This window comes from Oncorhynchus clarkii, chromosome 9 (genome assembly GCF_045791955.1).
Source record: "Oncorhynchus clarkii lewisi isolate Uvic-CL-2024 chromosome 9, UVic_Ocla_1.0, whole genome shotgun sequence".
Taxonomy (NCBI): Eukaryota; Metazoa; Chordata; class Actinopteri; order Salmoniformes; family Salmonidae; genus Oncorhynchus; species Oncorhynchus clarkii.
The window spans coordinates 70,352,196-70,368,008 of record NC_092155.1 but is presented as its reverse complement, the minus strand read 5'-3'; the positions used below and the strand labels follow the sequence as shown (position 1 = coordinate 70,368,008).

The following is a 15,813-nucleotide window of genomic DNA, read 5'->3' as shown; positions in this document are numbered from 1 at the left end:
GTTTTACCATTTAGAAATTAAAGCACTTTATGTATTTATGTATGTGTCTTTTCGGAGTAACTTTTATTGTAATCAAGAATATAAGATCTTCTGAACACATTAATGTGGATGCTACCATGGTTATGGATCATGAATTTGAATAATGATGAGTCAGAAAGATACAGAGGCACAAAGATCATACGATGCTAACCTCATATGCTAACCGCTCAGAAACATCTTATCGACTCATTTCAGTCATCATTCACCATTCAGTTCCTATTGGGCAAAACATAACCCAAAACACAACCAAAACAAACTGCATCCAACAAGTTGGGTGCCAGGTATACTATACAAATTATAAACTTCTGACTCCTTTAATACACCATAAGTGAATTTGTCCAATACTTATGAAACCTTTCCAAAGTGGGGTCTAGCTACATAAAGTGCTTTCATTTCTAAACAGTGAAACAGATATGTATGAAAATACACTAAAATTAAAGGTGAAATTCTGTACTGTCTCCTCATATGAAACATTGATCTCAAATCCAATTATAGAGCCACATTTACCAGCCTGGTCTCATAGACTAGATGTAACATAGTAAACATAAATATGGCACACTCAAATTAGTATTTGTTACGGTTGGTATGGTTACATAAGGCCAATGGTTACTTAAGGCAAAACAAAAGTAGGCTGGATGGGTGGTATAACACAAATGTTTAGGAACCCAAAGGTTGTGAGTTTGCATCTCATTATGAACAATGTTAGCATTTTAGCTAATTAGCAACTTTTCAACCACTTACTACTTTTTAGCTACTTTGCAACTACTTAGCATGTTAGCTAACCCTTCCCCTAACCCTAACCCTTTTAGCTAACCCTTCCCCAAACCCTAACCTTAACCGTTTAACCTAACTCCTAAACTTAACCCTAACCCCTAGCCTAGCTAACATTAGCCACCTAACCACCTAGTTAGAATTCGTAACGTATCATACATTTTGCAAATTCATAACATACAGTACATTTTGCAGATTCGTAAAATGTGAAACAAATGGGTGAGGAACATCCACAAATTAATACATACCATAGGAAATCTAACATATCATACTAAATGGAGTGTGATGGATTTACGTACAGAATAATATGAAATGCTCTGAGACCAGGTTGCAGCCATACAATATGGAGAGGAGTGTATATTCATGGTGGATCTAGGGATGTCGGGATAGTAAAGTGGATCCAGGGATGTCGGGGATAGTGAAGTGGGTCTAGGGATGTCGGGGATAGTGAAGTGGGTCTAGGGATGTCGGGGATAGTGAAGTGGGTCTAGGGGTGTCGGGGATAGTGAAGTGGGTCTAGGGATGTCGGGGAGAGTGAAGTGGGTCTAGGGATGTCGGGGAGAGTGAAGTGGGTCTAGGGATGTCGGGGATAGTGAAGTGGGTCTAGGGATGTCGGGGATAGTGAAGTGGGTCTAGGGATGTCGGGGATAGTGAAGTGGGTCTAGGGATGCCGGGGATAGTGAAGTGAGTCTAGGAATGTCGGGGATAGTGAAGTGGGTCTAGGGATGTCGGGGAGAGTGAAGTGGGTCTAGGGATGTCGGGGATAGTGAAGTGGGTCTAGGGATGTCAGGGATAGTGAAGTGGGTCTAGGGATGTCGGGGATAGTGAAGTGGGTCTAGGGATGTTGGGGATAGTGAAATGGGTCTAGGGATGTTGGGGATAGTGAAGTGAGTCGAGGGATGTTGGGGTTAGTGAAGTGGCTGTTGACGAGAGGCAGGAGGCTCTTTCATGATGCGGTTCGGCACAATGTGCTCCACTGAAACTTCTGGCGGTGGAGATATCAGTCAAATGTTGTGAGGAGTCACGCCAAACATTACCTCAACTCTGCTCCACACCGGACAATGCCCGAGGCTGGGATTTAACAGCGCCAAACAAATTTAACATGGAGTACGATACATCTGACACATCTGATTACACAATACCCCTTCATTAAGGAATAGTTTTGTTTAATGATCATTATCATGCATAGTAAAAGAGGATATTAAGTGGCAGTACCATGACTGGTGGTTGGAGGAATGTGGGGGGTTATTCCTCTTTCGGACTGACAGGCATCTCTATTTGAATGCACTGATTGGACGCTCCATACAGCAGGCATTTCTAGGATCCAGTGGTGACCATTAATTCAGGGCTGTTTTGAGACCCACCTTCACATATCAGTTTGAAAACATGCTTTTAATTGAGTTAATAAAGCTGCATGCAAACGTAGTGTCTTTTTTGCTTTCTTAAGTAAGGCAGCTGCAAAATGCAGGTGTTTGAGCCAAGCTCAGTGCTTTCTGTGGTGGTGGGGCAGCCAGCAGAATATACGGAGAGTAGGGATTGGTAATGTTCTCTAGTTGCACCGTGATTGGCTCAGTGTTCTGTCACTCATGGGGACACTACATCACCTCCAAATCTAAGGGGAGGGCTAGAAAATTCTAGCCCCTTTGGTGCTGCAATAGAGTTACATTAGAATGCCCATCCAAGAAGGCTCAAGGTCATTGGCCACAGATAAAATGATGTCAAATCACGTTATATCTAGAGCAGTTTTGATTAGACTGATCATGTCAACATCATACTTTCAAAATCGTAGCTAGCAAGCATGAATCAAGTCAACAATCTGCTGGCAAATCCATTTTAATCCTTATCATATGAAGAGAAATAGCAAAGAGAAATTATAGATAAAATGTATAGGTGCTCATCGGCCATTGAACATAAAAATTACACAAGTTGGATATCGCAAATTCAACAATGAGTGGTTTGGAAGGAATCAGTGGCTAACTGCAAGCATTGCAAAGCAATCACTAGTCTGCTTTTTGGTGGAGTGGGTGAGTGGCCATGGTGTCAATCCAGCATGACTTTTTATGCCCTCAAAACAACTGGAAACTCAGAACTGGGAAATTTGATTTCAAGACAACTGGGAACTCTGGGACAAAAACGAGCTCTGACTGGGAAAATACGTTTTGAACAGTCATCCAACTCGGAATTGCAAGTCGGGAACTCTGGCCTCTTTTTAGAGCTCTGACCTGAAGATCACTGACGTCATCATGATTCAACATTGTTTTTTTCTAAGTTCCCAGTTGCCTTGAAAGCAACATAAATCCAGAGAATGCCAGACTTTGATGACAAAATTTGCCCACAAAGGGCCGCCGCGCCACATTCCTGTTCAAGTGAGCACAGCATAACAAGGTGAGTCCAAAAATGTATTGCATGCTGCTGCATAAACGATGTTATGTGCCATGGAGATATGTATACAGTAGCTAAGAAAGTTGGAACGGAAATGGCGCTCCACCAAACTGGAAGTCTTCCGACTAGCTTGGAAAGACAGTACCGTGCAGTATCGAAGAGCCCTCACTGCTGCTCGATCATCCTATTTTTTCCAACTTAATAGAAGAGAATAAGAACAATCCAAATTGTATTTTTGATACTGTCGCAAAGCTAACTCAAAAGCAGTATTCCCCAAGAGAGGATGGCTTTCACTTCAGCAGTGATAAATTCATGAACTTATTTGACGAAAAGATCATGATCATTAGAAAGCAAATTACGGACTCCTCTTTAAATCTGCGTATTTCTCCAAAGCTCAGTTGTCCTGAGTCTGCACAACACTGCCAGGACCTAGGATCAAGAGAGACACTCAAGTTTTGTAATACTATATCTCTTGACACATTGATGAAAATAGTCATGGCCTCGAAACCTTAAAGATGTATACCGGACGATATTCCAACTAAACTACTGAAAGATCTGCTTCCTGTGCTTGGCACCCCTATGTTGAATATAATAAACGGCTTCCCATCCACGAATGTGTACCAAACTCACTAAAAGTAGCAGAAATAAAGCCTCTCTTGAAAAAGCCAACCTTGACCCAGAAAATATTAAAAACTAACGGCCAATATCAAAACTCCCATTCCTCTCAAATATTTTTGAAAAAGCCGTCTCGCAGCAACTCACTGCCTTCCTGAAGACAAACAATGTATATGAAACGCTTCAGTCTGGTTTTAGACCCTGTCATAGTACTGAGACCGCAATCGTGAAGGTGGTAAATGACCTTTTCATGGAGTCAGACCAAGGCTCTGCATCTGTCCTCGTGCTCCTAGACCTTAGTGCTGCATTTGATACCATCGATCACCAAATTATTTTGGAGATTGGAAACCCAAATTGGTCTACATGGACAAGTTCAGGCCTGGTTTAGAGCTTATCTGCCGGAAAGATATCAGTTTGTCTCTATGGATGGTTTGTCCTCAGACAAATCAACTGTAAATTTCGGTGTTCTTCAAGGTTCCGTTTTAGGACCACTATTGTTTTCACTATATATTTTACCTCTTGGTGATGTCATTCGGAAACATAATGTTAACTTTCACTGCTATGCGGACGAGACACAGCCTGTGTTTCAGACATAAGGAAGTGGATGGCGGAAAATGTTCTACTTTTAAACTCGGACAAAACAGAGATGCTAGTTCTAGGTCCCAAGAAACAAAAATATCTTCTGTTGGATCTGACAATTAATCTGGTTGTACAGTCGTCTCAAATTAAAACCGTGAAGGACCTCGTCGTTACTCTGGACCCTGATCTCTCTTTTGACGAACATATCAATAATATTTCAGTTTTTACATATTTTTTGACTTTCTGTCAAAAAATGATGCAGAAAAATGTATCCATGCTTTTGACACTTCTATATTAGACTACTGCAATGCTCTACTTTCCGGCTATCCGGATAAAGCACTAAATAAACTTCCGTTAGTGCTAAACACGGCTGCTAGAATCTTGACTAGAACCAACAAATGTGATCATATTACTCCAGTGCTAGCATTTCTACACTGGCTTCCTGTTAAGGCTAAGGCTGATTTCAAGGTTTTACTGCTAACCTACAAAGCATTACATGGGCCTGCTCCTACCTATCTTTCCAATTTGGTCCTGCCATACATACCGACACGTACGCCACGGTAAGGATGCAGGCCTCCTTACTGTCCCTAGAATTTCTAATCAAACAGCTGCATGCAGGGCTTTCTCCTGTAGAGCTCCATTTTTATGGAATGGAGTCTATCCATGTGAGAGATGCAGACTCGGTCTCGACCTTTAAGTCTTTATTGAAGACTCATCTCTTCAGTGGGTCCTATGATTGAGTGTAGTCTGGACCAGGGGTGTGAAGGTGAACGGAAAGGTACTGGAGTGACGAACCACCCTTGCTGTCTCTGCCTGACCGGTTCCCCTCTCTCCACTGGGATTCTCTGCTGCTAACCCTATTATGGGGGCTGAGTCACTGGCTTACTGGTGCTCTTCCATGCCGTCCCTAGGAAGGGTGTGTCACTTGAGTGGGTTGAGTCACTGACGTGAAATTCTTGTCTGGGTTGGCGTCCCCTTCGGGTTCGTGGTGTGGGGGAGGTCTTCATGGGCTATACCCGGCCTTGTCTCAGGGTAGTAGGTTGGTGGTTGAAGATATCTCTCCAGCGGTATGGGGGCTGTACCTTGGCAAAGTGGGTGGGGTTATATCCTGCCTGTTTGGCCCTGCTGGGGTCATCGTCAGACGGGGCCACAGTGTCTCCCGACCCCTCTTGTCTCAGCCTCCAGTATTTATGCTGCAATAGTTTGTGTCGGGGGGCTAGGGTCAGTCTGTTATATCTGGACTATTTCTCATGTCTTATCCAGTGTCCTGTGTGAATGTTTTGTTATAATCTCCTTCTGGCACAGCTAAAAGAGGACTGGCCACCCCTCAGAGCCTGGTTCCTCCCTAGGTTTCTTCCTAGGTTCTGGCCTTTCTAGAGAGTTTTTCCTAGCCACCGTGCTTCTACATCTGCATTGCTTGCTGTTTGAGGTTTTAGGCTGGGTTGCTGTACAGCACTCGGCTGATGTAAAAAGGACTTTATAAATACATTTGATTGATTGATTGATTGATGTTGTGTAGTAAGCTGTTAGTAGCCTATGTGCCTCATTCTAATCATTTGGTCCCTTTTCCCCTCATAACTTAGCCTACTGTTCTGACTTGGTGGTGTACATGTAGCCTATAGCATGTTTTAAAAATGTAATCTTTGAATATTGTAAGAGCATTCATTGTCTGCTTATATGCCCCATTTATTTATCATACAGTTCTGCAGTTCTGACTTGGTGTACAGGGAGAATACTTTAACGGCCCATGTTCTGAATTCTGTCGCTGTACATTTCAAAAGTGCTAAACAAATACGTTAGTAATATTGACTACGTCCGTCCTAGCTCGAAAAATGTTTTAATCTAAATTACAGATTGCCTCTTATCCGCTTGTCGTCCCCTTATGCCATAATTTGTACATCTCAATTGTCAGTAGAAACCACATTTGTTAAACAAGTCAGCCATATCAGCTATGTTTGTTTTTGAAAGGCAGTAAATTAGGCTGAATGAACTGTTTAGTTGCCATACAAGGCTCCACTGCCGGGTGTAGCAGTGGTAAGGTGTTGGGACTGCTGTTGGGACAGCTTTATGTGGGCCCTAACAGTGTGTGGGCACCATTTGTCACAGTAACAGTGCAATTCATGTATTGTGTAGTGCTGTGTTTTGTGTAGTGGGTTTGCTGGCATGCATCTAAAACATGCATTTTTTTGTTTGCCTCACCAAGATTTACATGTTAAAATCGCCACTGCTAGGATGTCTGATTTGTCCTCCCGGGATTCGGCTGTGTTCTCTTATTGGACTAACTCTGGGGTAGACTCAGGTTGGGGAGACCTGCTGCCTCAATAACTGACCTGATGCTACAGAGAAAAAACATTGCATTGTCAATAAACAAAGATTCCTTCTTCTTATCATTATCTTAACTTTAAAGTGACTGACAACACAGTGAAATGTCTGCTGGTGTGCATTCCATATACATGTTGTGCCTGCTCACACACCCATCTCTGACTATCTAATTGGTGTGTTGCAGATGGAGAGATGATTGTGCTGTCAGTGGGGAGTAGTTCCACATACTGTAATGATAGCATTGGGCTCATGTTTTGGAAACTCTCTACTGTGCCACATCAATGCATAGGGCCACCATAAAAGTATCCCTTTACGGATGTCACGGATCCCTCCGGAACTGTGTCATTACACACACCTGGTCCCCATTTTCCTAATTGTAATTGTATAAATGTGCCCTTTGAGTTCCATTGGGCTGTTGATTATTGTTCCAATATCCGTTGGTCGTGTGAGTAGCTGTGCTGTGTTGTTTTGGCTTTCGTGCCGCTTGTATTGTGCAGATGATTACGGGTCTTGTCCCGTGTGGTATCATTGGGCGCTTGTGTATTTATTCGAGGTACTCCTCGCTCTTTTGTTTGGTTCTCAACCTTGTGTTTTGTATACGTGTTTGTTTGGTCTTCGTCCCTGTGCCTTTACATGGCACTCTGTAATTTGGGTAAATAAAAGTTATTATTATGCATCTCCCGATATCTTTTACCAACGTGACAACAGCTCATAAGTGGAGAGCCTTGTGTTTTATGTTTGATACCATGCCATTGATTCTGCTCCAGCCGTTACCACAAGCCTGTCCTCTCAAATCAAGGTGCCACCAACCTCCTGTGCTTTAAACTAACTACCGAAAGAGAATTTAAGCTAATCTAAATACTTGTCATATACATGAAATATTATCTAAACCAGAAAATGACTTATTTCAAAATAATAATAATTTATTTTAGAATGTTTTTTTTTACTAATGATTAGAAATAGAACTACAAGCTGACTGCCAGTGATTCATCCTTGCTTGAGTCTCACCCAGGATCTGTGTGGTGGACTGCTGGGCCACGTTCAGTAGCCAAACTTGGTTGATCGTGGCATAGAATAGAGCAAACATGATTCCTTATTCTACAAGTCAAAGGCATGTTTGTTCTACATAGCATATTTCGATCTGAACATTCCAAGAAGTTGTGTCCTGCTGAATGCTCCCCAGGACAGTGGTAGACTCGCCAGGTGTGAGGAGCAGGGCTCTGAAGGACAGTGGTGTCTCTCCAGATGTGAGGAGCAGGGCTCTGAAGGACAGTGGTGGACTCTCCAGGTGTGAGGAGCAGGGCTCTGAAGGACAGTGGTGTCTCTCCAGGTGTGAGGAGCAGGGCTCTGAAGGACAGTGGTAGACTCTCCAGGTGTGAGGACCACGGCATGAAGGACAGTGGTGGACTCTCCTGGTGTGAGGACCAGGGCTCTGAAGGACAGTGATGGACTCTCCAGGTGTGAGGATCAGGGCTCTGAAGGACAGTGGGTGTCTCTCCAGGTGTGAAGAGCAGGGCTCTGAAGGACAGTGGTAGACTCTCCAGGTGTGAGGACCACGGCTTGAAGGACAGTGATGGACTCTCCAGGTGTGAGGACCAGAGCCATGAAGGACAGTGATGGACTCTCCAGGTGTGAGGACCAGGGCTCTGAAGAACAGTGGTGGACTCTCCAGGTGTGAGGAGCAGGGCTCTGAAGGACAGTGGTGTCTCTCCAGGTGTGAGGACCAGGGCCATGAAGGACAGTGGTAGACTCTCCAGGTATGAGGACCACGGCATGAAGGACAGTGATGGACTCTCCAGGTGTGAGGACCAGGGCTCTGATGGACAGTGATGGACTCTCCAGGTGTGAGGATCAGGGCTCTGAAGGACAGTGATGGACTCTCCAGGTGTGAGGACCAGGGCTCTGAAGGACAGTGATGGACTCTCCAGGTGTGAGGATCAGGGCTCTGAAGGACAGTGATGGACTCTCCAGGTGTGAGGAGCAGGGCTCTGAAGGACAGTGATGGACTCTCCAGGTGTGAGGAGCAGGGCCATGAAGGACAGTGGTAGACTCTCCAGGTGTGAGGAGCAGGGCTCTAAAGGACAGTGGTGTCTCTCCAGGTGTGAGGACCAGGGCCATGAAGGACAGTGGTGTCTCTCCAGGTGTGAGGACCAGGGCCATGAAGGACAGTGGTGTCTATCCAGGTGTGAGGAGCAGGGCTCTGAAGGACAGTGGTGTCTCTCCAGGTGTGAGGACCAGGGCCATGAAGGACAGTGATAGACTCTCCAGGTGTGAGGAGCAGGGCTCTGAAGGACAGTGATGGACTCTCCAGGTGTGAGGACCACGGCATGAAGGACAGTGATGGACTCTCCAGGTGTGAGGACCAGGGCTCTGAAGGACAGTGATGGACTCTCCAGGTGTGAGGATCAGGGCTCTGAAAGACAGTGGGTGTCTCTCCAGGTGTGAAGAGCAGGGCTCTGAAGGACAGTGGTAGACTCTCCAGGTGTGAGGACCACGGCTTGAAGGACAGTGATGGACTCTCCAGGTGTGAGGACCAGAGCCATGAAGGACAGTGATGGACTCTCCAGGTGTGAGGACCAGGGCTCTGAAGAACAGTGGTGGACTCTCCAGGTGTGAGGAGCAGGGCTCTGAAGGACAGTGGTGTCTCTCCAGGTGTGAGGACCAGGGCCATGAAGGACAGTGGTAGACTCTCCAGGTATGAGGACCACGGCATGAAGGACAGTGATGGACTCTCCAGGTGTGAGGACCAGGGCTCTGATGGACAGTGATGGACTCTCCAAGTGTGAGGATCAGGGCTCTGAAGGACAGTGGTGTCTCTCCAGGTGTGAGGACCAGGGCCATGAAGGACAGTGGTAGACTCTCCAGGTATGAGGACCACGGCATGAAGGACAGTGATGGACTCTCCAGGTGTGAGGACCAGGGCTCTGATGGACAGTGATGGACTCTCCAAGTGTGAGGATCAGGGCTCTGAAGGACAGTGATGGACTCTCCAGGTGTGAGGACCAGGGCTCTGAAGGACAGTGATGGACTCTCCAGGTGTGAGGAGCAGGGCCATGAAGGACAGTGGTAGACTCTCCAGGTGTGAGGAGCAGGGCTCTGAAGGACAGTGGTGTCTCTCCAGGTGTGAGGACCAGGGCCATGAAGGACAGTGGTGTCTCTCCAGGTGTGAGGAGCAGGGCTCTGAAGGACAGTGGTGTCTCTCCAGGTGTGAGGAGCAGGGCTCTGAAGGACAGTGGTAGACTCTCCAGGTGTGAGGAGCAGGGCTCTGAAGGACAGTGGTGTCTCTCCAGGTGTGAGGACCAGGGCCATGAAGGACAGTGGTGTCTCTCCAGGTGTGAGGAGCAGGGCTCTGAAGGACAGTGGTGTCTCTCCAGGTGTGAGGAGCAGGGCTCTGAAGGACAGTGGTGTCTCTCCAGGTGTGAGGACCAGGGCCATGAAGGACAGTGGTGTCTCTCCAGGTGTGAGGAGCAGGGCTCTGAAGGACAGTGGTGTCTCTCCAGGTGTGAGGACCAGGGCCATGAAGGACAGTGGTAGACTCTCCAGGTGTGAGGAGCAGGGCTCTGAAGGACAGTGATGGACTCTCCAGGTGTGAGGACCACGGCATGAAGGACAGTGATGGACTCTCCAGGTGTGAGGACCAGGGCTCTGAAGGACAGTGATGGACTCTCCAGGTGTGAGGATCAGGGCTCTGAAGGACAGTGGGTGTCTCTCCAGGTATGAGGAGCAGGGCTCTGAAGGACAGTGGTGTCTCTCCAGGTGTGAGGAGCAGGGCTCTGAAGGACAGTGGTGTCTCTCCAGGTGTGAGGAGCAGGGCTCTGAAGGACAGTGGTGTCTCTCCAGGTGTGAGGAGCAGGGCTCTGAAGGACAGTGGTGTCTCTCCAGGTGTGAGGAGCAGGGCTCTGAAGGACAGTCAGGGCCAACAGTGAGGAGGTGGGGCTGGGCAGGGACTTGTAGGTCAGGGAGGGGGAAAGAATCACTTCATCCACAATGGACATAGATTCCTGGATAGAAAACCCAAAATACATTGGTACACACAGAGACACAGAGAGAGAGTGAAAAAAGCATCTGCCCTACTTCCTGCTCATCCTCCTCAGAGAAATGTGGGGCTGTCATGACAAATAATGTCCCCAAGACAAAAATGGTCCCCCCCTGAGTCACAATGGGAATCGATAAACTATTACACTTTTGAGCAGGGGGACACTATTTGGCATGACAGGCCTTCTAGTGGTTGAAGAGGGAACTGGCTAGTGAAGTCAAACCTCTAATAAGACTAGTGGTAAGTCCCATATAGAAGGATAGAGGACTCTTTTTTTGTTTTTGTCCCATTATGGCATCTGTGAGCGTACGGCCAGCGCCATCTCCACTTTGAAGTAGTCCCTTTTCTTCTTCTACTACTTCTATGAGTTGATAAACAAACTGAAACGGTGCACACTGCCACCTGGAGTGTGTTGTTTAAAGAGGGATAAGCCAAGGTTGGTGATTTACTGCCCCCTGCAGTTATGGAATATTTTATCACAATTACAATTAGTTGACTGATCCCTCCTGATGACCTGGGTGGAATTATGTGACTCGTCCTTAACCCAAAGCAAGTCCCTCCCAGTTGACAACTTCAAACTGGTAAAAGTCCTCAATAGTGATGCCCATGGTAAAACAGGCTTTTGGGCAGTAGAGTCCTTTATCATTCTCTATGATAAGTCTCACTCATTTGTGAAGTGTGACCCCTTGTGGACTACTAGAGGCTGCTATTTGATGATGCTTATTTATCCTTTTTGATTTACAGTCGTTCCTATTTCATTAGTTCAATATATTGTCTTATTCCAGGCTGATGTTTTTGGTGTGCAGGGTTGCAATTTTTTCATCATTGCATGTAATTCAGATCGTGTCGGTCCTGCTCTCAAAGACATTGCCAATATGAGCTTTACATTTTTTAAATGTTATTGAGAGGCTAATATGAGTGTAATATTTAAACCTTACAGTTTTGGACTATTCCGAATCTTTTCATTCAGAGTGAATATATTAATACACCATTTTACAGTTCTAGAAGTTCACACTACAGGTAAGCAGCGGTGGAAATCAAACCAAATCAAATTGTGTGGAAATTGCGTAAGGAAGGAGTTTCCAAAACAACAGGGGGAACATTTTCGGCATGCAAAATGTTTTGAGGCTCATGCCCGGTGGTCCGATAGTGGTTCATTCCCGGAGTGATATTTTTTCACCAATTCCACCCCTGATTGTAAATGGAGTATTGAGACAGAAAGAAATTCCCTGGTTCTACACATTCAATTAGCATAATGTGTAATAACAATGTAATTGTGACACAATTTTGCACAACATGTTTACACAGGGGGAAATGTTTTTCCCCTGTGTTTCACGAGGACGCTTTGATGTAAGTCAAAACCACAGGGCTATAAAAACTTCACTAGGTCAGTCAGAAGAGAAGTAAGGTTATCTCATGTAGATCACTTTCAAAAATTGCTGGATAGGAAAGTCAGTTTCTGGGTTTATGAAAATCAGTGCTTCAAGTTATCTGCGAGGGGAGATCTGATAAACATACTCACAAGCTGTAAACACATTCTTTATGAGCGCGCATCACTTCAGGTAAGCTACAACTTTTCATTAATTCTTTGATTGACTATTCATTTTTTGTTGAAGTTGATTGGTTGGTTTAATGTGATTGACTTTTTTTTTTCTTTTTTTTAACCTTTTTTGACTTAACTTAATACATGGAGAAAATATTGATTTGTTTTTCAACATTATTTGAACCTGATTGTTGACATTGGATTTGCATTGAACTTTGGAGGAAAAAATGTACAAGAACTTAAAGGTTCAATGCAGCCATTTTGATCTCACCATCAAATCATTTCTGGGTAACAACTAAGTATCTAACTTGGGTTGTTTTTAATTAAAATGGTCAAAAAGATACAAAAAATAGCTTCTACCATTCTATCATTTTGATCTCATAGTCCCGTCTATGAATTTGAGAGTGGTGACATTTCTCCAGTCCCATCCCTCAGCTGTTTAGCTCAAAAAGCACCTTTATTCATTGATATAATACAAACAGGCCTGGGGAAGCCTTGTTACACCAGACTAGAGCAAGGCTGTGTACTCAGCACACACATAAAGTAGGGGATTTCCATTAGCAGGCTGGGACAGAACCAGTGGACTATGGACCTTTAAGTGAAAACAGACAGTTAAACATAAACTCCCTAACCAAGGATGTCTCATCTGAAGGGGATACCTCAAGACTGAAATATATATCCAATTAATGTATGTATGGTAGCCCTGTAATGACATAAACATCATTTTTATTATATTTAAATAATTTGCATTATTTTCTACTTTTGTGCAAGGGGGATGATGAGGAACTCTATACTGCTGGTTATCTTTGGAGTCTACCTGCAAGTGGTGAAATGCACCCCAAGATGTCCACTATATGGTTCTATAGCAGTTTGCACCAACCTGTCTCTATATCAGGTCCCTGCACTGCCTCCATACATTACCCATGTGTATATGAGGGATAACTACATCAGTGAGATAAACGAGACGTCTTTCTCTGGGCTTGAAGGGCTAAAAGAACTGGACCTCAGTTGGCAACGAGTCAATGGTCTAACTATAAGAACTAACACCTTTCAAAGACTGGCAAACTTGGCAGTGCTCTATTTAGGACATAATAGAGGTTTACAGATTGAGCCAGGTGCGTTTGTGGGACTGTCCAACCTGAGAACACTCTCTCTGTATGTGTGTGACCTGACTGAATCCATATTACAGGGCGACTATCTCAGGCCCCTGGTGTCTTTGAAAACGCTAGATCTGTATGGTAACCAAGTGAAAAGAATCCAACCTTCACCATTCTTTGTGAACATGACAGATTTCCAAGAGTTAAACATTACCCTAAACCAGATGGAAAGCATATGTGAGGAAGATTTGCTTGGCTTTTGTGGCAAACACTTTCGGTTGCTCAAATTGAACAGTGTCTATCTATATGGTATGACTCAAAATGGTTTTGACTGGAAACGATGTGGAAATCCCTTTAGAAACATGTCTATAGAGACACTTGACTTATCTTCCAACGGATTCAACGTGGACAAGGCAAAATTGTTTTTCAATGCAATCCAAGGAACGAAAATTCACCATATTATTCTGGAACACAGCACCATGGGAAAATCATTTGGTTTCAGCAATTTCAAAGACCCAAACAAGAAAACATTCAATGGCCTCAAGAATAGTGGCATCAAGATTCTAGATTTGTCCAAATGCTTTATATTTGCTTTGCAATATGCAGTATTCAGTCCACTGAGAGATGTAGAGGACATAACATTAGCCCAAAACAAAATTAACCAGATTGACAGGGGGGCATTTTGGGGTCTTGAAAATTTACAAAGGCTCAACCTGTCACACAATCTTATAGGGGAAATCTATTCTTACACATTTGACAATCTACCCAATATTTTAGAATTAGATTTATCTTACAATCATATTGGTGCATTGGGATATCAGGCATTTACAGGACTTCCAAACCTACAAATCCTGGATCTTACAGGAAATTCTATTCGCCAACTAGGTACACATGGTTACCTTGCACCACTACCAAACCTGCAACTTCTTCATTTGGCTGATAATAAGATCACATCCTTAGAGGGCCTCTTGGGCTTTGCTAACAGTACTATCATACTGAATGTTCAAAACAACAGGTTAACTAATTTAGAGGATGTATACATTGTGTTAGCTAAATTCATGCGCATTGAGCGTATCTGGTATGGTAACAACAACATAAAGTGGTGCATCTTTAACAGTAATATTTCTGTGCCCGCTGTAAACTCTCTAAAGCTGCTGGAGCTCAGGAACATCGCCCTGCATATTTTATGGGGACATGGAGTGTGTTTGGACGTATTTGAAAATCTTATCAAGCTTTTTAGTCTGGATTTAAGCTTTAACTCGCTGAGGGCTCTCCCAGATGGCATATTCAAAGGCCTCGTCTCTCTGGAAGAGATGGATCTCAGCTTCAACTCTCTCACATACCTCCAACCAGACATTTTCCCAGCGAGTCTCAAAACAGTTGACCTCTCTTACAATTTCCTCTCCTCTCCTGACCCAGCGGCTTTCAGTTCTCTCAGCTGGATCAACTTATATAGGAATCGCTTCCACTGTGACGGTGGCCTGAAGGACTTTCTGACGTGGATGAACAGGACCAACGTGACTTTTCCAGACCCCGGCGTGGCTGAATTCAGCTGTGAGTTCCCCTCGGATCTCCATGGTGTCAGCCTGTTGAATTACAGCAAAGTCATAACGGAAAAGTACCCAAAACCATCTTTGACAAAAATATAAAACAAGACAATTAGAGTTGGTATTATGTGTGTCATTTTCCATGCTATCTACTCTGTTTACATGTTTGCTATTGGGAATCACATTTTATTTTGTTGCCTACAATATCCTGAATGTCATATGGCATAATGTATGATACAAATACCTCATCAACACATCTTTAGTTTATCACACAGCGTAAAACAAATCAGCCAAAAGACAGTAAAAAGGTGTCTTCCAAAAGCATTATTTTCAAATGTTTGTCTAAAGGAAAATACATATATATATATATATTGTCATTCTGTGCTTTTTTCCGTTATCTCACCACAAGACCCAATCCTTTGTGAAGTGTGAGCCCCTGTGGACTACTAAAGAGGCTGCTATTTGATGCTTATTTAAGCAATAAAGGCCCGGGGGGAGTGGTATTTGGCCAATATACCACGACTAAGGGCTGTTCTTAAGCACGACGCAACGCGGAGTGCCTGGATACAGCCCTTAGCCGTGGTATATTGGCCATATACCACAAACCCAGAGGTGCCTTATTGCTAGTAGAAACTGGTTACCAACGTAATTAGAGCAGTAAAAATACATGTTTTGTCATGCCTGTGTTATACGGTCTGATATACCACCGCTGTCAGCCAATCCGCATTCAGGGCTCGAACCACCCAGGTTATAGCTATCCTTATATAGCCATTCATTTTTCATGAATTCAATATATTGTCTTATTCCAGAGTTCATTTTGCGTGCAGGGTTGCGATTTATCAACATTATATGTAATTTCAGATCATATCTGTCCTGCTCCCA

The 15,813-nt window shown here is 44.3% G+C and overlaps 1 protein-coding gene and 1 pseudogene across 1 annotated transcript; both read left to right on the top strand.

The window, feature by feature from the left end:
- The first annotated feature begins 4,313 nt into the window (after window positions 1-4,313).
- Window positions 4,314-8,538, top strand: LOC139417610 (uncharacterized; annotated as a pseudogene).
- Window positions 8,539-12,161: 3,623 nt separating this feature from the next.
- LOC139416881 (toll-like receptor 5) lies at window positions 12,162-15,172 on the top strand. Its single transcript, XM_071166041.1, has 2 exons — window positions 12,162-12,306; window positions 13,059-15,172. Exons 1-2 carry the CDS (start codon window positions 12,287-12,289, stop codon window positions 15,031-15,033), a joined length of 1,995 nt encoding a protein of 664 aa, XP_071022142.1. The 5' UTR covers window positions 12,162-12,286; the 3' UTR covers window positions 15,034-15,172.
- The last annotated feature ends 641 nt before the right edge of the window (window positions 15,173-15,813 follow it).